Raw genomic sequence first — 24,856 nt, forward strand, 5'->3', positions numbered from 1 at the left:
ATCTTACTAGAAGTCATCTTTTTAAAAGAAATGTGTCGCTGACCCCTACATACCTTATGACCCCCTACCAAACTTTCACTATTCTCTTGTTGACTTTTTATGACACGATTGTCTAATATGCATATACAAACCTTTTGTCGTATAATCACGTAACATTAGTGTCACTTTACCTGGCTGATTAGTCCAGCCCCCATACCTTGCCCCACCTGGCCAGGTGTGTTGTCTAAGTCATCATCAGCAGCTTACATTGTTAATGAGGCATTGATTGCATGCACAGTCACACACAGAGACGATCTAGACCAATGCCCTGATTAATAAAGATCGCGTCCTCTTCCTGTTTCTCTCTGTAGAATTGTCGTCTAGAATAGATATCCGAGTTTGAGTCACCCTGCCCCCTCATCCATAATGGATGAGTGTCCAGCGGAGAATTGGACGCAATACAGATCTGTGACTTATCGAGTTAATTGGGTCTCATTGCAGAATACAGACACAATGATAACAATATCAATACAATACAATATTGTTGTGGATGTCTGTTATTTCCAAAGACTAATGTCATGACTGATGTCATGGAACCTACCAATGTCATATTTATCTGACCTGAGGGGAATTTGCCCTAAGGCCAGGAATCTGTATATTCCCCCAATATGATACTTATATTGTCAGGCTGTGGGGAATTTCAAAAGGTTAAGTCTCGGGCTAGATAATAGTTAATTTTCAGTTACTGGGTCATCATTGGAAAAGAGAAAAGGGGGGGGGGGTAATTTAGAAAGCAGAGTCCAAGAGACAAAGCTCCATTTGCATTAGAACAAGTATTCAACAAAATCTGTGTCCATCTTCTTGACTCGACTTCTTTTGTTACTGTACATAGTGTGAATATTAATACTAATCAAAAGTGTTTGTAGAATAATACTGTAAATTCCTAATTAAACGCGAGGAATTAATATCCGCGTAAAATCGCGAGAAGCCCGTCTTGCGAATTCTAAAATCTCGCTGTTAATTTTGGGACACATGTAAACTACATGAAACTTTGATAAAATTTCGGCAATTGCAATTTTATGTACTTGCGATTTGATGGTAAATCGTTGAATCGCGGAATTAAGTACTCGCGTAAAATAAGGAATCTACAGTATTGGAAAGGGGGAATCAACAAATGACGTGTTTGTCTGGGCCAGGAGTAGACCTATTGTGGTAGAGTCAGGTATAGGCATTCTAACCAGCTCTAGCTGTAAGTTAAGTTAAATTCTTAGCTCGATCAGTAGAATGCTGGACTGGCATGCAAGAGGACCGGGGTTCAAAACCCCACAGAGGCAATAAGTGTCTCAGTTTCACTATGACTCCATTATTAGTCAGGCAAACTACTCGGGCCTAAATACACATAGTACATTACAGTCTATTCTAAGTAATGGCATCAAGGATGAAAGTAGCCAATAGCTTTTGTAACGGGATTAGAGAAATAATGATGGACTAGACCGGGATTTGAACCTCAGGGCCCCCTGAATCTCTAGTCAGGTGCTCTGCACTAACTGAGCTACTGTGGTTTCATTAATATTCAAGGGCATCAATTTTCGTGGATAAAGTGAAAATCACAGTTTCAAGGATACGTAAATTCGTGGCCAATGACCCTATCAATACAAAATGGTAATAAAAATTACACTTCAATGGACATTTAATTTCGTGGATCAACTAAACAACGAAATCCACGAAAATTGGTATTCAACGAATATTGATGAAACCACAGTATCTGGCACCAGTATTTGACTTTGTCTGACTTTCGCTGTAACCGGATGGGAGAAAATATGACGGACCGGACCAGAATTCATACACCTTGGCCCCCTGAAATCATAAGTCAGGTGTTCTATCAATTGAGCTATCGTATCTGGTGTCAGTGATTAAACAGCACTTGATCCTCACAAATGTTACTTTCTACTGTCTATTTTGATGTAATGGAATTTCTCCGTATATAGCTTTATAGATCAATAGCATATACTGTATCACTTTCCAATTTCCCCAACCTATATCCATTTCTCAATGTGTGTGCTATCTGCTGAGTAGGGAAATGAACTAAGCCTTATTTTTTTAACATGTGTTTTGATACTGATCCCAGGTTAACATTTAAGATGGAAGTCATTGATAAAATGTCACTCAAGATCTGGTTTATTGCAATGAATATGAAACCTCGACTTAAGTATGCAGGTCAAAAATGAAGCACAGCGCTCATATTTTTTTAATAATTTTTTTTTGCAATAAGTTTTTTCTTTCGGATAATCTGATAAATTACCTTTACTTGAATGAAATATGAATGCATTTTTTTTAAAGTTGATATACTGATTTAACAAACAGGTGCTTATATATGTTCATGCTCCATTCATAAATATAACTTCCTTTTGCCCCAGAAAAAAAATATTACATTGTCACCCCCCCCAAAAATGCATCACCTGATTGCCGTCTATATATCTATAGTGAACAAGTACCAAATGATAGACAGTAACAGGATCATCGGGATGGCAGTAACACCTTTTTACATTCTATTTCTTTCTTAGTTTTATCAATAAACAAAAAAGTGTTGGTCCTCAACGAAACAAAACACTTATTCGGTTTGTTACTGACTGTCTACGGAAATTTGACAGGTTCTTAAACTACATAGTAGGTACGGTTTTACCTTGCATTTTATGGATGTTTGCAACCCGATATATTTCTGTAGACAGTCAGTAATAAACCTGATAGGTAATACATGTAGTATCCTAATCAATCCTTCAAGTCAGAAAGTAAAGTTCTACATGATTACAATGAATTTTGATAGTGAACCATACATAGTAGGTATCTGTAGTTAAGGAAGTTCTACATGATTACAATGAATTTTGATAGTGAACCATACATAGACGGTATCTGTTGTTAAGGAGGATCTACCTTAAGGAGGCTGGATGAGCAATCATCAAATTAACCATCAGATCTTCCTTAAATTTTTAGATATGATGTTTTTAGCTATAAAATATTATTAAGTAAGGAAAAAATCCATTTATCTTGCCTTTTGAGTTTGGCACTGTCCTATATTCTTATAGAGAGCTTTCCTTTTAAAGGAGATCAATACAGTCTAAAAATGGCCATGACCATCAAGCCCTTTAAGTATCCATCAGATCTACCTTAATTTTTTTTTTAAATGATTTGTTTAGGCGAGAGAAATTTAATTTTTAGTTTTACGGATCCGCCGACCCAATTTTTCCGATTTTGTAAAAAAAAAAATAATGAAAAAAAATTCGTATCTTCGGAAATTTTTCCGGAATTTTCAAGTTTGACCGATCTTGGTTTTAAAATTACTTTATTTTATTTGAAATCTGCAAAACGTTTGACAAAGGGAGCTTTTAAAATCAAGTATAAGCGTCTCTATAACATGGAGTATTTAAGATGGAGGTCAGCCATGCATGGTTTGGCTTAGGTTAAAAGTTTTTATGAAAAGCAAAGAAAATATGTCATCCTGAACAAGTTTAGTAAGGTTAATACCAATGATCTTGAAACAAACACAAAGTACACAATGGATAGTGGACAAATTAAACTTAATATTATAAGTTCAAGCAAATAATATGTAATTTTGATTAATAAAAGTTTGCCCCCAGTTTTTTATTTTTTTTATTTTCCCTCCTCCGACCCAAATTTTTTACAAAAAAATCCGTAAAACTAAAAATTAAATTTCTCTCGCCTTACCTATAAACTATTATTTATTTGGTAAAGAGAAATTCATTTCATATTTTGGCTATGATTTTAAAATATATTTCCTTTATCTTTTTATAGAGCTCTTCTTTGTAAGGAGATTTATAAAGTCTGAAAAATAGCCACAACCATCCAGCCCTCTTAATATTGTTTCACTCACTGACATCAGGTGTTGTCATTCTAATGTACAAGAGCGAGCAGCAAGCGCTTTCTAGGAAAATTGGCCAAAAAATTTAAATTTTGTTGCATGTCCTTGCAGACATTTTGTAGCCACTGATTTAAGTGGAATTCAGGTATTTTTGATATTTAATATTTATTGTTGCAAAAAATTTGATGTTATTTTTTGTCGCCAAGGTTTTAGAGACACAGTTGATTTATTTTTCTGTTTATTTAAAGCTGTAAAATGTTAAAGATATCATGAGCAGTTGGTGCAGTTTGAATTCTCCAGAAAACATCTTTCCAGCTGAGAAACTCAAATAAACCCAAAACGATTTATGATCTTGAAGGTTGTGTGCTAGTCAGTCAATATGATTTACAATGGGCTATCATGATCAGCTTTGCACCAACAAATACCCCAGATTTGTAGAACATTGTGTTCAACAGTAAATTATTCACTTCCGATGGGATTTGGGTGAGCTTGGGGAATTGACTCCTAGAGATGTCTGTGAGAGGAGAGAGAGTGGGGATGTATAGAAATCTCAATCTTGAAGCGCATTACATAATCCCCCATCAATATTAGATGGAACCAACTTTTAATGACGATTTTGTTTGAGACTTGTAAGCTCAGCTGGTTGTGAAGAACAGAAATAATCAGAAATAATCAGGGGACTTGAAGAAAGAGATTTTTAATTAATCAGTGAGAAGTCTGCAGTACTTGGGTGTTAATATGTATTATTAGTCATGATTGCCAGAATTATGGCTGGATTTGATTTCAGTTATATAAGCTTCCTGTAAGAATGCATGGACAGTATTATCATCGAGCATTGAAATAGCTTCATTTCTATATTTGGTATGAAGTGGACAATAGTTCACCAGGTACTGGGCAATGCTAGTACAGTGTCTCTTATTGTGTGCTAGAAAAATTTATAAGGTTTGCAGTGAGAACCTTTTTGTTAATAGTGTACCAGTTAACTCAAATCTTGATTTGGTTAAGATTTTAAAATTTATCAGTTTTAAACTTTATAGAATGATAAGTGTGACAATTTGTCATTGCGAACTGTATTTTTGAGTACGGGGTAGTTTATAATTGATAAAAGTCGTCACAAATAGGGTACATGATGTCAATAGTTTAGTACATGTGTCCTGAGATGCACTCTCTGCTGGCACATCTGTTGTTTGCTGCTGCTTCATCATGTAATTATTAGCTGTTTGATGCATCATTATGTAATAACTGTTTGATGCAGAACATTTTCATGAGAAAAAGGGGAACAGTTTTCTTTCATTCAGTCCCATTTATAAGAACATTTTGATATAGGGATTATTATGCAGCAATCATTGTTTCATGATTTTGTGTGTACTATTTTTTGGGAGGTGGGCTATGTACAGTTTTTTCACATTTGTATAATGAATACTGGTTTATTTTCGCTTTGTGTAATTTTCATCCTTCTACACTTGCAAATAGTTTTGCCCAGTCTTGAGTTCACCCAAGACACAGCTGTGTTTAATTAAAGAAAAATAATTTAAGACATTTGAATCCACTCAGTCTTAATTTGCCTGCTGACAACAAGGGCGATAGGGGCGAAAATAAAATGGGGGCGAATATTTCCCTGTATACAGTAATTCACTGTTACGTATACACTGCATGATATCTTAATCCATTGGTTCACTTGATTGAAACTGTTTTCATTGAATCGACCTTTTTTTCCGCGGCAGGTTTGAGCAGGACTACTACTATAGACCGGACGACGAGGGACGGATGGAGTCGGAGGTCGAACCAGACAGTGACCATGACGACACGGACCACGACCTCTCTCACGGGCACTGGATGGGACACCCAGACGACCCCAACAAGGTAAGGTCATCGTGTGAGATCAAGGACATTCATTTGCTTTTGTTACAGGCATTGAGACAGGCAGTTATTAGCAAGATAGGTCATATTTGTTATGATTGGATTATTTAAGGTCAAGGACAATGGTTTTGTTATAGTTATGGTAGACTATTGTTGATTGGATTGTTTTTGGAGGTACCATGGTTAATATTTGATATGGTCAATAAGATTGTTCTTTAAGATACTTATTGAAAATGGTTAAATGTTGTTCTTCATGGTACCAGGATGGTTAAAATGTGGTCTTTATGGTACCAAGATGGTTAAATATTGTTCTTAATGATTTCAGGATGGTGAAAAATATTGTTCCTGGTATCAGGATGGTAAAAAATGTAATTTAACGTTCCAGGATGGTTAAGAAATGTTGTTCATTCAGGTAATATGGTTAATATTGAGGTTTTTCTTTAAGGTTTCTTTAAGGTACTATGTTTAATAATAAGACCAAGTTTTTTTTTTTAGGTCAAAGATACTCAAATTGTCCAAAAATTAGGCCGTCGATGTAATTGTTAATTGGGTTTTACTGTGCCTGATTATTTCAGCACAGTTGAGCACAATTACAGCATTAGACGGAAAACTGTAAAAAACTGTTTTTGGCTTTCCGGTCAGACTTGCAAAAATCAATACCGAGTTTTGTGTGTGTTTTTTATATGGTTATATCACTGGATCAGGAAATTCTCCACATTTTAAAGTAAATTCTATGCTGAGTATAATTAGGTCAGTATGCAGCGCAAGCTGTGAAAATGGGAAACAGTTCTCATTTGCTGTGAGGGTGGGGTTGTTTAAAATGTCTTGGTTTAATAAAACTCCACCCATTGCATTATATGCTGATTTGGTGTAAAAAGCTGACTTTTGACTCTCCACTATGGAGACTCAGAGTTGCAGGGGCTGGAGCTATAGTTTTTGTCCTTTTTGGATCTAATGGGCTGCAACTTGAAATTTTGGGTAAATGTTTCTCAAGCTTTTCCAATGACATTTAAAACTCAACCATGAGATGTTGGAGGCTATTTTTGGAAGCTGATGACATTAAAAATTTTGATCGATGCTAAGAGGAATCTAAATGTTTTTGATGAATTTGATAATTTTTGGGAATCCACTGGCAATAAATTTACAAGATTTACATCAGGAAAAAAGTGTTTTAGATTCAAGCCTGCAGGTGTCTGAATTATGAGACATGAGTCTACTACAAAATTCATGTATAAATGTACCAAAAAACCAGTGAAATACTTGGCAAACCTTACTATTCCTTAAAACTAAAAAAAAGAGAATGCAAGATTAGTTAATCAGCCTCTCTTTTAGAATGCGTGTGTTCCGCAAAATAGACAAATTTCCAAGCAATTACGTAAAAATAACCCAAGCTTAAGCAAAAAGTGTGAAAATATCAAAGGTTTAAAGACAGAACAAAGGGGAATTCTGTGATTAGTAAAATGTAAAAGTTGGCAGAAATTTCGATGCTTTCGCTCGGCAGAAATCAGGATGTTTTTGCTGGTTGTAGAACCTAGAACACTTTGTTAGACAGGATCTAGGGAGTCCGAGCGCCAGACAAATCTGTCCTTGTTAATAAAGTTAGCATTGATTGGACACTTTTTTTGTTCGCTTGTGATTGCTGGTGTCGGTAGTCAACTGTGCAATATTTCACATGCAAAATGGTGGGCTCAGCGGTTTTACAGGAATTGTACTCTAAGTTGCTGCATAGTTCTGAATAAAAAATATTCTAGGCACGAGGTTATTTGTTCCATTGCTTATTAATATCATAAAATTATTCTCATTATATGAATAAGGTTTCTATTCCAAGATACCAAGAGACATGCCTATACATATAAATATAGTCTCTCTGTCTGTCTGTCTGTCTTTGTGTATCTTTGTGTCTGTCTGTCTGTCTCTCTATTTTAAAAATTCTCTCTCTCTCTCTCTCTCTCTCTCTCTCTCTCTCTCTCTCTCTCTCTCTCTCTCTCTCTCTCTCTCTCTCTCTCTCTCAAGCAAAAGCAAAAGCAAAAAAAAAATGAGAATATCTGGAGTGTATAGAAAAAAAATCTCAGTATCTGTGAAATATTACACAGATAATCTTTTGAAAAAGTCAAATAGCCCTAAATATAAGGCTGTCTTATTCAGACACTTGGTGCCAAGCTAAGTATTGATCAGCCAAGTTTAATATGTATTGAGAAAATTCAGACCAAATGAAAAATTAGATGCTCATAAATCTACACTCCTAATCTTTGTTTTATTAAAGGTCACTGTGTTTGCTCTAATTCTTGGGGTCACTAGAGGTCACTCAAGGTCACTGGTGGTCAGCCACACAGGCTGTTAGGAAGCAGACAGTCTGGTACCATAATCACTATGTCACGGGCAATCCATCTTCTGGAAAAGCCTTGCCTATCTTTAAATTAAGCTGGAGAACAATAAAAGTCAGGCTCATATGTCTTAGATATAATTTTTCGGTCCTTTGCTCTCACAATTACCTAACCCTCCATATGAGGTAGGGGGATACTGGGAGGGAGTTGCTACAATGGCCATTATGATTCCATGCACAGATGGAGCCGATTGTGACTCACTTAATTATTTCACAAACTCAACTCAGAATACACAGGTGTAATTAATTCTCCCCAAGTATTAATTATTCCAGGCTCACAAGTATTAATTAATCCATGTTCATGCATCAATGGTCTTCTCGAACATTAGCCACTGGAAGTGTGTCTTAATTAAACCTGTATGCTTCATTTGACAGACCCTATATCAGATCAGGGTAAGACTCTGTTGGAGGATGATAAGAATAAAAGGGGGGGGGGGGGGGGGTTGATGTAAAGACCTGCAGATTTATCATTCAGTTAAAAACCTGCAATTTTGATATGCAAGAATGCATGTCTTTTTTTATTAACAAAAAAAGTAGGGAAATTTCAGTGCTATAGAAACAAAAATATAGTATAGCTAGGATTTATAAGATGCTTTTGATTTATTTCTGCTCTGAAAGTGGCAAATGAAGTCCTTGGGATTTTTGTTGTTTGTTTTGCAAGTCTCGCACTGAAGAGGAATGTTCTTTTGATATATCATAGTTTACTATAAAGGGATGCAACTTGTCCGCCTGTCTGTCTGTGCAGTTGGATTTTGATTGCATGACTCATCAGTGAGGTTTCTATTTGTATACACAAAAAAAACCCAGAGCCTTTGCATCAGGGTTCTTTGTTTTGTGATGTCAGACCTGTTTATTTTGATTCTGTCGAATGTTTGCAGCGGAGAATGATAAAGCATGTCGAGGTAGCAGGTCGATATGTCTCTGATGGAACCAGTCAGCTATAAGTGTCAATTAAATAATCTTCTGAGAGAGAGAGAGAGAGAGAGAGAGAGAGAGAGAGAGAGAGAGAGAGAGAGAGAGAAACTCTGACTGAAATTCTCTCTGGCCTTGCTTTATATCAGAACTAATGATGTATGAAGATGCGAATGTACAGATGTTTTATTAATGAAGCATATTCTATGATAATGTGAAAGCCTGTATATTTATTGAATATTGCATTTCAATTTTTGTCTCTGATCTTGCGTTGGCCAGTTGCATGAAAAAAAATACATGAAAGAAAAAAAATTTGGTTAGATCAAATTCCATATGGATAAATAGATAGATGTATCTGAATTGTTAAAAGCTATGCAAAACGCACACAGATGGCTCATCTATTCCAGTAGGAAAATGTCTGCAGAAAACAAACATTTTGTGACTGCGAATTTACAGAAATAATTGAATTCTCGTCAGACCCTGACAGGTATTTAGATGTCTTCAGCGTGCTAGCCCCCAGGCCTACGTGTTGAGTCATCCCCGCTTCCTGAGAGGGCTCAGTTGCAGAACTTATCAAACACCGACAAAAAATGAAAATGAATTCAAGCATCAAAGACCGACTAGCATTCTTTGAATGTTGTTTATGTTACAGTGCAGGAAAAAATTCTCTTATTTCAGGGAGATACTTGGCATTTTATGCTCATATGTGCTGATGTGCATGGTGGAGAGAGAGAGAGAGAGAGGAGAGAGAGAGAGAGAGCATCATCTATAATTTGACCTCAGCGTAGAATTGCAAGAAGTTTTGCATCATTTGAACAAACTTGTATTTAGCAGGATGGAAGTTGTTGGGTTCAGTTGTTTGTAAAGGGAATTGTAGAATATGGAGTCCTTTATTATCAATACATGCTTCTCCATATCAATACAGGCTAAATAGAAGATGATGCAGATATTTAGGACCTTGTACCAAGGACACATCTTCAGACATGAGGAGACTGCAACAGATTTTATGCTGCAAGTGTCCTTCTGATTAAATCCCTGTCAGCGCATTGTGACCAGTGAAGCGTGGACTTCACAAGAGATGCCTTGGCTCTTGGAGAACCCAGCTAAAATCAATGTTATTGGGAGATTTCCTGAGTCTGATATTGAACTCGAAGCTGCCTCCTTTGAAGTTTTTACCAATAATGGTAAATAGTATCAAACAATTATAAATAACAACTCCCCAAACAGAAAGTGGAAATCAATACAGATTGGAAGCAAGGCTTGTCTTTGTTGAGGGGCCCCGAGGCTTATTAACTCAGTTACATTGGAGCATGCTCAGACAAACTTGGCTATTATCGGTCTTTAAAGATCAGAGATGCTGTCTTTTTTATTGATGAGAGTGATTGTTTATACTTCGTTAACTGGTAGTTCATAGAGTTTGTGGGATATTCCCATGAATATTTCTCATGGCTTTTACACCGCTTCAATATTTACATAGAGCAAGTGTGTATTTAAAGAAATCGTAAATGGATAGTTTGTAAATATTGGACCTGAATTGGCTTCCAGAACTGAAAGCAAGAATAATATTGTATTTCAATAGAGTAGACATTTTGGCATGTCAATAGATTGTGATGAATATATATGTACTAAATAGATAAAGTTTATAAGAAAAGAAACCCAGTTTTGATATTGATTTTAAACTTGACATCTGAGGTTATCAAGATTTTAAACAATTTCATACAGTTTTTTACCAGATGTAAAGATGTTGGCATTGTCCTTTGAGAAAAGACGAGTCAGCAATAAAAATATTTCCCCTCATGCGAAACTAACCATGCAATGCTAATGTAAAATGTTAAAGGAGGCTGGATCCATTTTATCATGTTTCTAGTATTTTTCTACCTCCAAGCAATAAGAGCTCGACAAAGAATTACAATTTGATATTTTGTGAAATAAAAACATTACAATGCAATATTTTGCTGTGTGGCAATTTTGTGAAGTAAAAAAAGTAAAGGTTAAGGTCAGGATTGTTTTGTGTTAATATTTCTTCCATCCTCCATTAATATATCCTTGCCCAAAAGTGTGGATATTGTTGATCATTAAACAATTAAAATACAGATAACAATGCAAATTACAGCTCTCCATTTATTTAAATCAAAGTACAAAATTTGGCTTGAAATCATGAAACCTCGGAGCCTGTACCACTCTCTGCAATGTCTCTTTGTCTTCCAAGATTTTTTTTTTATTTCTAAACAAGCTTGGCTGTGTGGAGAGAGTAGCTATTTCTGGGCGGCTTCTATCAGCACCCTACAGCTGGGGTTGAATCGCAATTAATTCTCCTCTTTCTAGTTTGGCAGTGATGACCCTGCTTTCTTAGGATGCTGGGGGTTTCGAAGTAGTGTATGATGGATGCTAGGTCTTCTAAACTTGCAAGGTAGGACCGAAATAGATTGCATACCACTTTGTGTAAAAAGGAATTTCAAGCTTCAGAAAAGTTCATCAAATTTTCAATATGAAAAGATTTTCATGCGTCGTCATTAGATAAGTTCTTGACTTAAACTGTCTCAGGGTTTTGGGGTAATGCTCTATAATCTGTGCAATTGGTGTTTCCTCTCACACTGATAAGCATAATCATTCAGTTTTTAGTTTTGAGAAATAGAATTTTATGTGTTTGTAAATCTCATTAATTTTATTTTTTTTTTGATTAGATTTTTTATGCACTAAGTGCTACATGCTCTCTGTACCGTTTGGTGTTATCAAATTTGTATTGCCAGTTTGCTGCAAACCTTACCATATCAAAATAAACAACATTTACGCTCTATCTTGACCAATTAAAGAATCTGGTCCATTCTTGAAATTCATCTTCTTGACAGTTGAGCAAGATAGCAAGGTAGAAATGAATGATGAAACATGCTTTGTGCATTATCTGTAACGTCAGTTCCTTAATTAATGGAATCACAATTAATCAATGTTAATTAGTACCTCAGAAGCCTAGTGATAAGGCAGGAACCACTTGACAAATAAATCACATAATTATATATAATACATGATAGACGGGATGCCATTGTGACATGGAGAGACAAGATTAGGCCATGTTGGTATTTACTCTGGAAGGGAAACAGCATTTCATTCAGGAGTTATCTCCCTTATACAGGAGGAGCAGAAATTCAGCCTGACAGTTTCACAAGAAGGCCGGCTTTTATAACCTGTTTGGATATTATTAGTCTTGACAACCATAGGGATCGGCAGCTCAATGGACAAGGAGGGGTCTGCTCTCCATCTTGGCAACTTGTCTTCTGCTTTGTGCTGCAGCAGTGAATCAGCTTTTTATAGATATTAATGAATTTGAGCAGAAATATGTGGCTGTGGATGTTTAAGCTAGAAGCTTATCTTTGTTTCATAAGACAAAAGGTCAATGGATGGTGAAAACTGTAGGTGGAGGTGTCCCCTATCAAAAGATTGTGTGCTGGTTTTATCAGAGGAGGGAATTCTGCTGAAGTTGCATAAGGGAAAAAGATGAATGAAAGAGTGTGGTCTGTTGACAGGGCACAGACTCTGTATCTCAGGGTGTGAGGGGAAACATTACTACACTCTGATGTGGTGCACAAAAGGTCACTAGATTCATGCACCTGTGATCTATAACAGCCTTACAGAAATTGTATGTTACATTCAAATAAAGAACAAATATCTGATAAAGAATAATGAGAGAGAGAGAGAGAGAGGAGAGAGAGAGAGTGAGAGAGAGAGAGAGAGTAAATACACAACAGGGAAAGCAAGATAAAAGTAAAAAAGTAAAATAGCAGGTCTAAGAACAAAAAAGAAAGAGCTGAAAGAGATTTTGATAAAAAGGTGATTGCTCTTTTTCTGCCACCGGATGTCTCGTATCAAACGAGGGTGACCTCCCGATATAGCTGTGTTAGACATTGATGCCTGTGATTTCTTAGCTCTGTGGAGTGTACCAGTAATATCAGAAGGCAATGCCATGATGCAGTGGGAGGAATAAACAGAGATGGAGGCTGAGGAGAGAAATAATCATGTCTGTGTTAATTATGGCTTCAATGCTATAAGAATTGTTTTTATATCTCCAGGAATTGTACCATTTTTATGGTGGTCTTTTGTTCTGTTGCAGAGCTCCATTAAATGCTTGGAGGGCTTTGGATGATTTTATTATTTTACATACTTTTCCTTTTTTATGGTGGTCTTTTGTTCTGTTGCAAAGCTCCAAGTATACTAAGAGGGCTTTGTTATTTCATTTTTGTTTTGTTTGATTTCTTAAGTTCATTTGGCTTTTCGCGACCTTAGGTAGCCAAGATTTGAAAAAAAAAGGCTCGAGAACATATAGTAGCCTAGGTATATGCACAAACAGTTGAGCAGAAGAACTAGGTTTTGTTTTCTGGCAAATATGCCAGCTGCATACTTTCGAAGCAAAAGTCAACTAATACTCAGTCTCACAAGTTTTGGGCTTCAACCCTTACTTGTGGAGAACCCATTAGTCAAGTAGTTTAGTAGGAAATGTTCATTGACAGTTCTCTTTGATTAACAGAACGGTAGATTTTTTGGAAGCTCTATGTTTTTAGTTTTGCCTGAGAATAATAAAACAAGTAGACCATTATGATTTGGTTAAACCAAATGTGTTGCAGCATATGATCATATTGAAGCTGTTCCCTAAGTGTTCTTTGTGTGTGGAGGCAACGACTGGTCAGTGATCTTAAGATGAAGCATAACTTGGCAGACATTTGTTTTATCGTTTGATAAGTGTTTGTAAGAGGGTGAGAAGTTAGTGTTTTGACAGTGTTAGATTTTCTATGATATCTTTCAGATTATCTCCCTTTGTGCACTGTGTCAATAATCTAACGAGATCAGCCTAGATGTGTCTTTTGTGGGTGACTTGATCTATGGGAGGCTTTTTTCAGTTGTTGTGATAACTTTCTGTTTGATAAGTCAGCAATGCTGCGTGGAGATTGTTCACCTTCTGTTAAACGTCTCCATATTTTTTGCCTACTCTGCGGAACACCCTGATAAGATATGTATACATGTTTTATTGCACAACCTTGCAACCTCAGAGGGGGAAAATAAATTCTTTTCTAAGGGACTTCCCTCCAAGCTGTAATGGAATTGTGATTTGGTTAATTCCTTCCTGGCAGTGCATGTTGGTACCCATAAGTCTAGATTTTGACCCAACCCAGGCTTTCTTTGTATCACTAGGTGATGACATGGAATGCTAAGTTACACTGCAGGTCATGCACCCAAACACTCGGGTTATCTCGGCTTACATGTAGTTATCTCGGCTCGACAAAGATTTGGCTCGCTTTCAGTTACAGATCTAACTACCTGAAACTGATTTCTGAGACGGGGAGAGATTGGGCTGGTGAGAAACCAGCATCCGAAATATTTGAAATTGCGGAGAAAAAATAAGTATCTATTAATTGATATATGATCTCCACCAAGAATTTTAATTGAGTTTGATTTTTATTCTAAATAGGGCCTATTTGATCAGAGCCTTGGCTACTGTGCAAGGGGATTTTTTTTTATCATATAGATTTTTTTGTATGAAACACCGTTTTCTAAAAGATAAAACAATTAAGCCACATTTTATACAGATTTGGCTCACGCAGAATGTACAGACACAAGTTGATCTTTTTATGGAAAAAATTGGTGTAATTGAAGTGGATCATAATTATGATACCTTTTCCATAAATTCCATATTAACTGGGCTTTGTGAAAACTGAGCCATGTGACATTATTACTGGGCTATGAGATAACTGGGCCATGTGACAACTGGGCTATGAGATAACTGGGCCATGTGATATCTGGGCCATGTGACAACAGGCCAGTTATTAATGAACTGCCCAGTTATCTCATAGCCCAGTTATTAAGATAATATAAAATAAAACACACATAAAATCCTCCTTAATGTTTAAGTATTATTAGGACCTCAGGTTGATACTGAACAGTTGATATTATACCCAATGGGATTCAAGATGAAAATTTGACAATTAATTAGGGTAAAAAAAGTGACTGTAATTGTAATGAGAGATATGTACTCCATCTAGTTCAAGGCTTGATTACTATCATCCTCTGTCGAAGCCCGCATTGATGGGATTATTTGTTAGGAGTCCTGCATGTAATTTGTACATTTTCCACGTAAAAAACTACTGAGATAGGTCACCATGGTACTAGCTGCACGGTGCTATCATGTTTGAAGTTTTCCCAGGACAATTCGGTCTGTACTGTTAAATTAAGCCCCCGTTGTCAGCCCTGACTCGTCTGATACAGGCAATTTTATTTAGAGTCTGGGTGTGTGAGAAACTTGGATGTATAACTAACACAAGTTGGTGAAATTTCATAGTGAATACAGGTAGGGTTTTTTCTATAACCATAGGTCTATCAAAGCTATTAATTGGGAGAGGCATTTTCTTAATTGCTCTGGGATGATTTGTAAAAAATTTAATTGCTGTTCTAAAGCGAGGAATGAATTTCCGCATAAAATCGGGAGAATCGGTCCTAGTGGATTTTAAAATCTCCCAGTAATTTTTCAGTTTCGAGCTTTATAAAATTAAAGCAAAAATTTGGTGCTCACGATGTTATACGGTATTCTTGTGATTTGATGCAAAACAGTGGAATGGCAGAATTAAATATTCGCGTAAAATAAGGAATGTACTGTCTCTCTGTGTTTATGATTTTTGAACTCCGTGCAAAGGGAGATGTTATTGTGTTTTGATGCTTTGTGCAGACTGTAGCCTATTTTGCAAGATGATGAGCTCCTATGATATAAAGGATAGAGACATTACCACAATCTTTTGCATCATCTGAAAATACAGAGGAAATTGAGTTTGTTTATCAAGATTGGCATGGATGATGTAAACAAGTATGAAATTGCTTGCAGGTGCCCTGCAGCAGATGCATCTTTGTTCAGAGTGTTCAATAAACTGAATTAAAGAGAAGCTTCGGCTACAAGGCTAAATATACAAATTTTGAATTTGATGAAAATGGAAACACTAGTTAGAGTACAAATCTTGATGTGAAATATTATGTAAGTTGCTTAAGTCTGACCATTTTAGAGATCTCACTCAAGACTTAACAATAACAAGAGCCATTTTGTAAAAGCACAGGCCTATAGTACAATACATATTGAAAATATCATAGGTGATATCATCTATGTATTTTCTGATGTCTTGCCAAATATGAATTCATAATAATTTTAGAGGGAAAGTAAAGTGTACATTTTTCAAAGTTAAATGTATTTTTCCTTGATTTCCCTCTAATTGGGACATTAGTAAACGAACGAACGCGAAAAAAAACCGGAGATATGGTATCTTCGGCTTTCTGACTCCATTCCTGTTGCTCCTTCAGTGGCTATGAGAAACCTGTTGATAAGCTTCCTGACAGCTATAAGGACCTTTCTATCATCTTCATTCCTTCATATCCAGATTTCAGAACTTTTCCTTTGTTCTCTCATCTTTGATACCCTGTTATCTCTACATTTCTTGGGTCCTCCCCCCCCCCCCCACACACACATGCCAGTGTATTTTTACATCCTGATCTCTTTCTCTTTTGAATCCACTTTTCCCTATTGTTCTATCAACTTCAGTCTCTTTATCTCTAGATTTCAGGTTCTAGCTCTCTTTCCTTATTGTTTTATATTCCCCATTGTTCTTTCATTGTGTATTCACATCACCCCCCTCTCTCCCCCCCCCCCCCCCCCCCCCCCCAAATCCACCACCACTCTATAACTATCATCTTCGATTCCTTTGTATCTAAAGTTTCTATCATTGTGTTTTCACTTTATACCCCCCCCCCCCCCACTTCTCTCCCCTGGTTCTTTCATTGTGTATTCACATCATCCCTCCCCCCCATCCACCACCACCACCATTGCTCAGTAGCTATCATCTTCAATCCCTTTATCTCTAAAGTTTCTATCATTGTCTCATCACATTATCCTCTTTCCCTCACTTCTCTCCTCCATTGTTCTTTTATTGTGTATTCACATCATCCCTCCCCCCCATCCACCACCACCACCATTGCTCAGTAGCTATCATCTTCAATCCCTTTATCTCTAAAGTTTCTATCATTGTCTCATCACATTATTCTCTTTCCCTCACTTCTCTCCTCCATTGTTCTTTTATTGTGTATTCACATCATCCCCCCCCCCCCCCCCATCCACCACCCCATTGCTGAGACTATAGCTATCATCTTCGATTCCTTTGTATCTAAAGTTTCTATCATTGTCTCATCACATTATTCTCTTTCCCTCACTTCTCTCCTCCATTGTTCTATGATTATGTTTTCACATCCTGCATTTACATGGTAATTGGGCCGGTGATGGACACGTACCTTTGGCAGAAGACAGTGGGCCCGACTGGCGTCTGCTTCTTAATCCATCACTCAGTGACAGAAATACTTCGCAGAATTGGAGGCTTTTCATTACAGAATGTCTACATAGCCGTAGATGTATTGGAATAGAGTTTGCTGAGGTTGCTAAGGCATTGTGAATGCCTGGAGATGTCCATGGGTTCTCTGTGTGAGCTTTAGGATGATTTAAGTGTCTGAGCCAGCTGTGGTAAAGTCAGGCTCGTTACATGTTTTTTCCATTTCCGCATAATGAAACTCTACACAGGCAGATTTCAAATAGAGAGCTGAATTTGAATCTTTTGCCATTTTATAGAAGATGGTTTTTCAAGATCTCTTTTTTACCACGGGTCCTTTACTTATCAAATGATTCATTGACAAATTATGTGCCCAGGTTTGTCAATGTTTTTAGAAAATAAAGAGTAACAGAGAAATTTCTTTAAACATGTATTAAAAGGTGAAAATCGTTCTTAACCTGTGATGTAAACAATTCTTGTGAGTGAAGTCGGTGTTACGCAGGAATCTAGAAAGGTGAAAGTCTTTCTTTAACCTGAAGTGTGAAAAAATATCTTGGGATTGGAGTTAATATTTCACTGGAGCCTAGAGAGGTCAACATCAGATAAACAGAAAGAATAACTGTCTACGTACGTTTTGTGATGAGTTTTAGGAATGTGAGCGGAATATACGAAAAAAATTCATTCACGCTGACTGGATGCAATGATCCCGACACTTGTCTGTCGACCGAAGCTGTGCGCTGGGAAGATCGGAGTTCTCTCTTTCTTTGTAGAAAAGGCCGTAGATGTGCTGAGAAAAGTTTCGATGAAATCCTCCATTGAAATATTTATTTTATCGAAAAAGGAATTCAAATTGTTTAATTGTGTTCTCTTGGGAAAAAGAATTTCAAGAAAATATTAAGATGAATTGGAAAGACTTTGTGAATTGAAATGAGGCTTTGATTTTTTTTATTTTGTTCCAATCAAGTTTCATTCCTGTCTGAGATGAAATTGTATACTGCTGAAGGGAAATCCTACTTGGAGTTGATCTTGAAATGATCTAGATTACAAGAATTCGGGAGCATGTATATAAGTATTTTTAACACTTTAGTGACCTTGAGAACGTCAGCATGAGGTTGAATGGCTCTGTGTAATGATGGTCTCAATTAACCCCCGGAAATAAACTTCTTCAGTTTGAATTTTCACTGCATTTGATAGGTGTATACGTACGCAGTTGTCAAAATCTATTTTTAAATACAGTGTGATGTGTGCATTGTGTCAGCTGAACTGATTTGGTTGAAGTTTTTGCTGGAAGAAAATTGGAGGAGTTTAGAAATTGAAAATGGTGAAATCTGTTAGTTTTTACAACGTTCCTTTGGATTGAAATATTGATATGGTAAGTGTTTTAACATATTATATTTTAGTTCCATTGCTATGGAATTATTTAAGGGTGTATTGCTATGCTTCATGAAGATAATCATTGCATCATCATCAATACGTATAAACAAAGATTTTTCAAATGAACCTTTCGATTGCAATTTACTCTTATCCAAATTTTGGGAAAGGGGGGGGGGGGGGGGGCATGTGTTTAAGAAATTAAATATTCAGACCAAACTGGCATGTATATCATGATAATTGCAATTAAAATTAGGCTTTGTCATTTATTACGTGGCACGACATTGACCACAAATTTTGGCGGCAAGTCAATCCAGGTAAAACCAAGTGTCATGCATGAGGCTTGTAAGAGAAATGTCTGCTGAAATCGGCCCTTGTTTTGCTGGGAGAGGATGTCAAAGTGGCATACAGTTGTGGGGGTCTTATCTCTGTTAAAGAATGTGAAAATGGCAGAACTTAATGAAGAACAGGGTGATGAATGACCAGGAAGCCCCAGCTTTCTGATGAGAGCCTTGTGTTACTGATTCATAGCGCACTTGTGTTCTCAGGGGTCAAAAAAGAAAACAGATATATACACTGTGGTATGTCTCTCAAAGTAATAGGTAGTTGTTTGTTAGAATCTCGGTTTTGTTTGGTCTGGGATTGGTTGTGGTTTATTGCTTGAATTTCAGTCACTGGTTGTCTCTTTTTGTATATATTAGAAATTATTTAACTTGTGGACATGGCCCATGGCATTTTCATTTCCATGGTGAATCTGATCTTTGAGGGTCAAATAGGTCATGTAAGTCAAGGTCATGATTATGTTTAAAGTAGATAGTAATATGTATTTCATTGTCTAAAGCATGCAGTGCGGTTTCTGGCTGTTAATTTTTGGTGTATTGGTGTTTTAAGAGAGACGAAAAAACACAGGATCATTTTTCACTATTTACAGGTACTAGGCATGCATTAAGATTTCAAAACAAGTTCTTGGTTCATAATTAGACCTGACATGCAAGGTGGTTTGTTGAATTGCGCACATAAACATTCCTGATCATTAACTTAATTAATGGTTGATGTATTGAACCCAAAAAACTGTTCTATATATAAAACTCTGGTGTGAGGAGAAGATAATGTACACTCTATAGACACAGCAAGAGAAGTGCAAGTAGATTACTCAACAGTTAGTTTTTGAGTACACAAAAAGAATATAAACAAAGGGTTAAAGATGCCGTCGACAGCTTATGCATTAAGACATCATGTAGGTCTGTAGGTTTTTGGTGTGGAATAGATGAGAAAGGTAGAAGTTAGTGCAAGTTTTTCGAAATAGTTTGACATGTTGTTTTCTAGTCGCCATGTAGAAGATGGAACTTGAGTACGGAATGCGAGGTTTGGTGTCAGAGTCTGTAAGAGGAGAGAACAGTCGGTGCAGTATCTGGCAGGTCTAGATGTCTCTCCAAAGATGAGTTATTGCTGAATCTGACACAATCTGACAGATATTATCAGCTATCAGCAGGCTATACTGCAAAAAAAGTCAGTTACAAGGTTTAACTTGCAGTTCTAGTTAACACGTGTCTTCAAAAATACAGTCAGCATAATGTATGGTATCACTAGTTTTTAAAGCAGAGTATCTGGACTAAAACAGTATTTTCTACATCCATCATCTTCATTGGAAACCCATGGTCCGTCTTACCTCTCTTATGCAAGTCTAGAACCAATGGTCTCTGACAATGGTTGTTCTACTGGGAATTCATTTAAATCCGTAGGGGGCAATTTTTTCATGGAGTGTAGTTTTTTGCTTATTTGTGGGGATGTTATTTCATGGATGCATGAAAACTAATTCTTTAAGATATGTTTTTGTGGAGGATGTAAATTTGTCGGGTTTGGCTACCCACGAATACCATGAAAATAGAGCCACCATGAATTATAAAGATTCCACAGTATCTGACTCTGCTACTGAAACATCCAGTGCAGTAGTTTGTGAGTTCTAGTTGTCCTACCCAATCAGTGGGGACCTTTATCTTGGTTACTGACACAGATATTTCAGTTGTTCTCCATAAGTTGTCTCCCCCAATCAGAATGCTTCTGGAACAGTATGGTATTATCTGTCTGGCAGACTCTTGTTCTGTTCTGGTTTTCTCTTCAGCTTCTGGTCTGGCAGAGTGCAAACTGAATTAGTCAATGAAATACTTGGCAATGTTTCCTCCCTGAAGCTAGCTATGATCTAAGTGCAGTTGTTACAGTACATTTTACTATGGGTGTAACTTCATGTTGAGAGCAAGCTTAAACTCAGTCTTGGGTGCTAAAAAGCTAGCATCTAATCTTGCATTATTTATACCATTTAGAATAAATTTAAATGCATTGTATAAATCTTCTGTGTGCAGCAAATTAAAGGCTAATTTTCTTTGTTAGAATGTAAATATTGCTCTAGAATATTTGTATCAAAACTAGTTGATAATAAATCTGAATAATTTCATGTTTTTTGCTGTCTTTGTGTGCCAGCTATCTTACAAATCTGAAATCTATGGCCCTGAAATATAAATGACTCAGTGAATGAAATTGCCTATAAAAAGGGTGACCTCATAGAATAAAAAAAAATTAATTAATAAACCATGATAAAATAATGCAGCTCATGCGGATCTGACTTGTCGGATGACAATTATGCTGCTGAATGTCTGCACCTGCTCCAGATTAGATAAAAAAATCAGATTTCTGTTTCAATGGGACTGGTTCTACAAAGCTCTCTTCCATTGGTGGTAATGTCTGTCGGTCTGGTTTCGCCACTAGAGTCAGTTGATTGTTTTCCCAAGAGTCACTGATTCTGTAGTGGCTGCTTTTTGATGATACAGGAGATAAAAGACACTTGATGAGTCAGCATCTGTGTGTGTCATCAATTGGTCGAGTTGGGGCATTCATAGATGGACATCTTTGAGTCCTCCCCAGAGATAGAGAGAGATAGAGAGAATTTCTGTGACAAATATACTGTACAAAATGAAATTCAGTCCAAGAATAAATCCAATACACTGTGTGTCATCAATTGGTCAGAGTCAGGTCAGTTGTAGATAAACTTAACTGAGTCCCATACTCATATCATGGGAATGCACTCGTGGACTCAGAGAGAGAGAGAGAGAGAGAGAGAGAGAGAGAGCATATATGTATATATAGGCATGTATAGGAAGATTGAGACTTTGTCTGCCGCCCCTGTTGTGAGATGTCTGCTTTGGGCACACATTTAGGCCTGCATGCCTATTTATTGTACCCCCAATTGAGGGATGTTGTTGGTTTACTTGACTTGGAATTACTTTGGTTTTTGATAATCATTTCTAGGGTGGAGGAAAAATTACACAACTTTTTCTTTTGAGTACATGGAAGGATGGTAGCCATTATCTGTTGCCATAGTTTGACCCCCCCCCCCCCCCCATTGACAATCATAGGTCGAAATTGATGACAAAGTGAAAGATTTTAATGGCCATTAGAAAATGGAGTACAGATTTCAGCACAGAATCTTGACAGTCATAGGTCACAGGTCACAATGATTGGACAGATTAACCATCAGTTGATGACAAGTTTTTTATTTTTTTTTTTTTTTTAATTTGAAGTTGAACAATCAAATACATTTGTATACAATAAAGGGATTACAACAGTTTTGAGAACATTTACTTCAAAACAAAATTATTCCTTGGGAGAGAGAGAGAGAGAGAGAGAGAGAGTTGATGACAAATTGTTAACGACAGTTGACGAATATATAGAGACCAAATTACATCAGTTTACATTGTATTGTGCTTGATAAGTCAAGATCTTTTAAATCTAATGGTTGCCGATTTGTTTTGTTTCAAGGATTTCTCCATTCAAATGATTTTTTGCCGTAAATAATCTCTATTATAAACTGATGGGAAAGAAAGTGGGAGGATTTGATCATTCTTGACGTTTCTGCTTGATCTAATTAAGGCAAAATAATCTAATTGAACTCGGAGTTAATTGTCCTATTTAGTCTTGTGACGTAAGACATGGATTAAAGATTAATTTTTCAAGTCCCTTGTCAAGATTTATTACGCAGCTTATCTTATTTTATTTTGTAGGATTCTGATGTGCTTTATAGAATTACTCCATATTGAAACTTTCATTGACCATTTTAGCATCTTTAAGAAAATGCTAAAATCTTTAACATTTATTGAATAAAAAAGTTGAGAGTTTTGCCGATTTTGATCAGATTTTAAAAGGAAATTTGCGTATTATTTTTTTAAATCCTTGACGCCGAAGGACTTGGGTGTGTGTGCATTCTCCAAAGATGCGCACTAAAACACTTAAACTATCTTATCTTTATCACTTGATGCAAGGGAGGGAGGGAATCCGATGAAAGTTTCAAAGTCCAGATTCTAAGTATTCAACAAGTGCTCTTTAAACAGTTGGTCACATTTTTCATAAGGTGTCTTGCATAAGAGCTACTAGTTCATATTGTGTTGGTATTTTATCAGAAATTTTAGATATAAATTCAGTTAACCCCATCACTTCCTCCAGTGAAGTTTATTCCCATATGTCCACATACTGATTAAAATACATGTATATTGATTGACTTAGATTGCCAATATAAGTATGGTTCTTTTGAATAGTTAATATTTCCTAGCTGTCGCCTTAACACCAATGATATACATGTATATGTATGCATATAACAAGCTAAAATTGTATGGTCTCTTTAAATAGTTAAATTTCCAAGCTTTCACCTATACACCAATAATATGTATAGTACAAGAGAAACCCAGGGTTCCTGGAATGTGTTGTTATTTTTCCTAGTTTGACAAATTTACCGTCTTTTAATCATCACCCATCATTTTTAATGCCCGGTCACTCACTGTGTGTCAGTGACGGCCTACAACTTGCAGACCAGTAGACCTCTCAGGAAGGCCATCCCTCGTGGCTGACCACCTCTACCGGTCGTCCTTGTCAAGTCCTGACCCCCGGACTAATCCATCACCTGTCCGGCATATCTCTGACTGGACTCCCCCCCCCCCCCTCCTCTCGCCACTGACCACTGACCTGTGTGGTTTGTTTATGACAGTTGTTTACATCCAATCAGCTCTGTTCGTTGGTATGACTTTGGTCCACTTAGGGTTGTGTCTGGGGGATTGTTTGTGGGGCCGTTCTTTCTTTGTGATTTGACCCCCGTGGTTTTGATTAATGTGAGGAGTAGTGTGACTTGTACTTCCTTAATTTACATACTCTGACATGTGGCCAATCTTTTGCTTTCGTTTTACCTGAGATTAAGTTTACCTATTGGAATAAACTGTAGTATGTGGGATTTTTTCTTACCTGGGATCGTAAGTTTTTAACTTTTTATCTTAATTTGTCAATAATCATTAATTATTATACTTTTTTTAGTATAATCTGTTTTTATTTTTTTTTCTATGCTATATATTAAGTGGATTGGATGGAATCTTTTTTAATTAAAGTACAGTTTTATTAAAAATTGGAGATATATGTTTACTGAAGCTGAAAAAAAAGGCAATTTAAAATTAAAATTGTGCATGGATCAACAAATGGTAATGTCAGTGCCTGTCGCTAATGAAGGAAAAGTTGATGAAATAATGATATGATGAATTAAGTATGGCATGACTGTCTCTTTAGAGTTGTTTGTGGACTGCAGTTCTGATATAAACGAGATGTAAGAATATGTTTCTACTTTTTTCTCTTCGTTTTGTTGATATATTTACAATTCCCAGAAAAAAACCTATTGAAATAATTTTAATATGCAGAATTACTGTGAATAAGTATCAATTCAGTTTTAGTTTAAAGGGACTTGGACCCGATTTGACTTGACAAATTTTATTTTTCCATTTTTAATGTTTAATATACTGATAAATATAGAAGTTTATAATGCTTTGTCAAAATTTTAAAGTCAAAAATCAAGTTATAAGCAAGATATGGAGTTTATAATTCTTTGTTTTGTAAACAAAGCTCGAATATTGTCATTTTTACATATGTGTTGTATTGGTGTAAGTTTCAGTCAAATGTATCTCAAAATTCTTTAGTTGATAATAGTATTTATGATGATATTGATTTAGTTTAAATTGTTTTTTACATGTCATTTTTTCTAAGAAATGGTAATTCTCTACATTACATTCTAAGACTCAAGCTTTGTTTACATAACAATCAATTCTT

At 36.3% G+C, this 24,856-nt stretch overlaps 2 protein-coding genes across 9 annotated transcripts in view; one reads left to right on the forward strand and one right to left on the reverse strand.

Annotated features, from left to right (window-relative positions):
• Positions 1 to 10,909, reverse strand: part of LOC105330818 (uncharacterized) — a 480,842-nt gene extending 469,933 nt beyond the window's left edge. Inside the window, exon 1 of the mRNA XM_066074054.1 lies at positions 10,906 to 10,909. The gene's annotated coding sequence lies outside the window, so the exon portion shown is untranslated. The remainder of the gene's footprint in view (positions 1 to 10,905) is intronic.
• The window catches only part of LOC105333039 (ras-associated and pleckstrin homology domains-containing protein 1), a 64,855-nt gene that overhangs the window by 16,666 nt on the left and 23,333 nt on the right, over positions 1 to 24,856 (forward strand). For 5 of the 8 annotated variants that reach the window (XM_066074049.1, XM_066074048.1, XM_066074046.1 and 2 more), the window contains exon 3: positions 5,581 to 5,719. In XM_066074049.1, the coding sequence (XP_065930121.1) occupies positions 5,581 to 5,719 (139 nt within the window). Of the gene's footprint in view, positions 1 to 5,580; positions 5,720 to 11,393; positions 11,422 to 15,212; positions 15,346 to 17,433; positions 18,726 to 24,856 lie in introns of those variants that run through there. The other 3 variants (XM_066074053.1, XM_066074052.1, XM_066074051.1) reach the window with 3 other exon arrangements.

The sequence above is a fragment of the Magallana gigas genome, chromosome 10 (genome assembly GCF_963853765.1).
Source record: "Magallana gigas chromosome 10, xbMagGiga1.1, whole genome shotgun sequence".
Classification (NCBI taxonomy): Eukaryota; Metazoa; Mollusca; class Bivalvia; order Ostreida; family Ostreidae; genus Magallana; species Magallana gigas.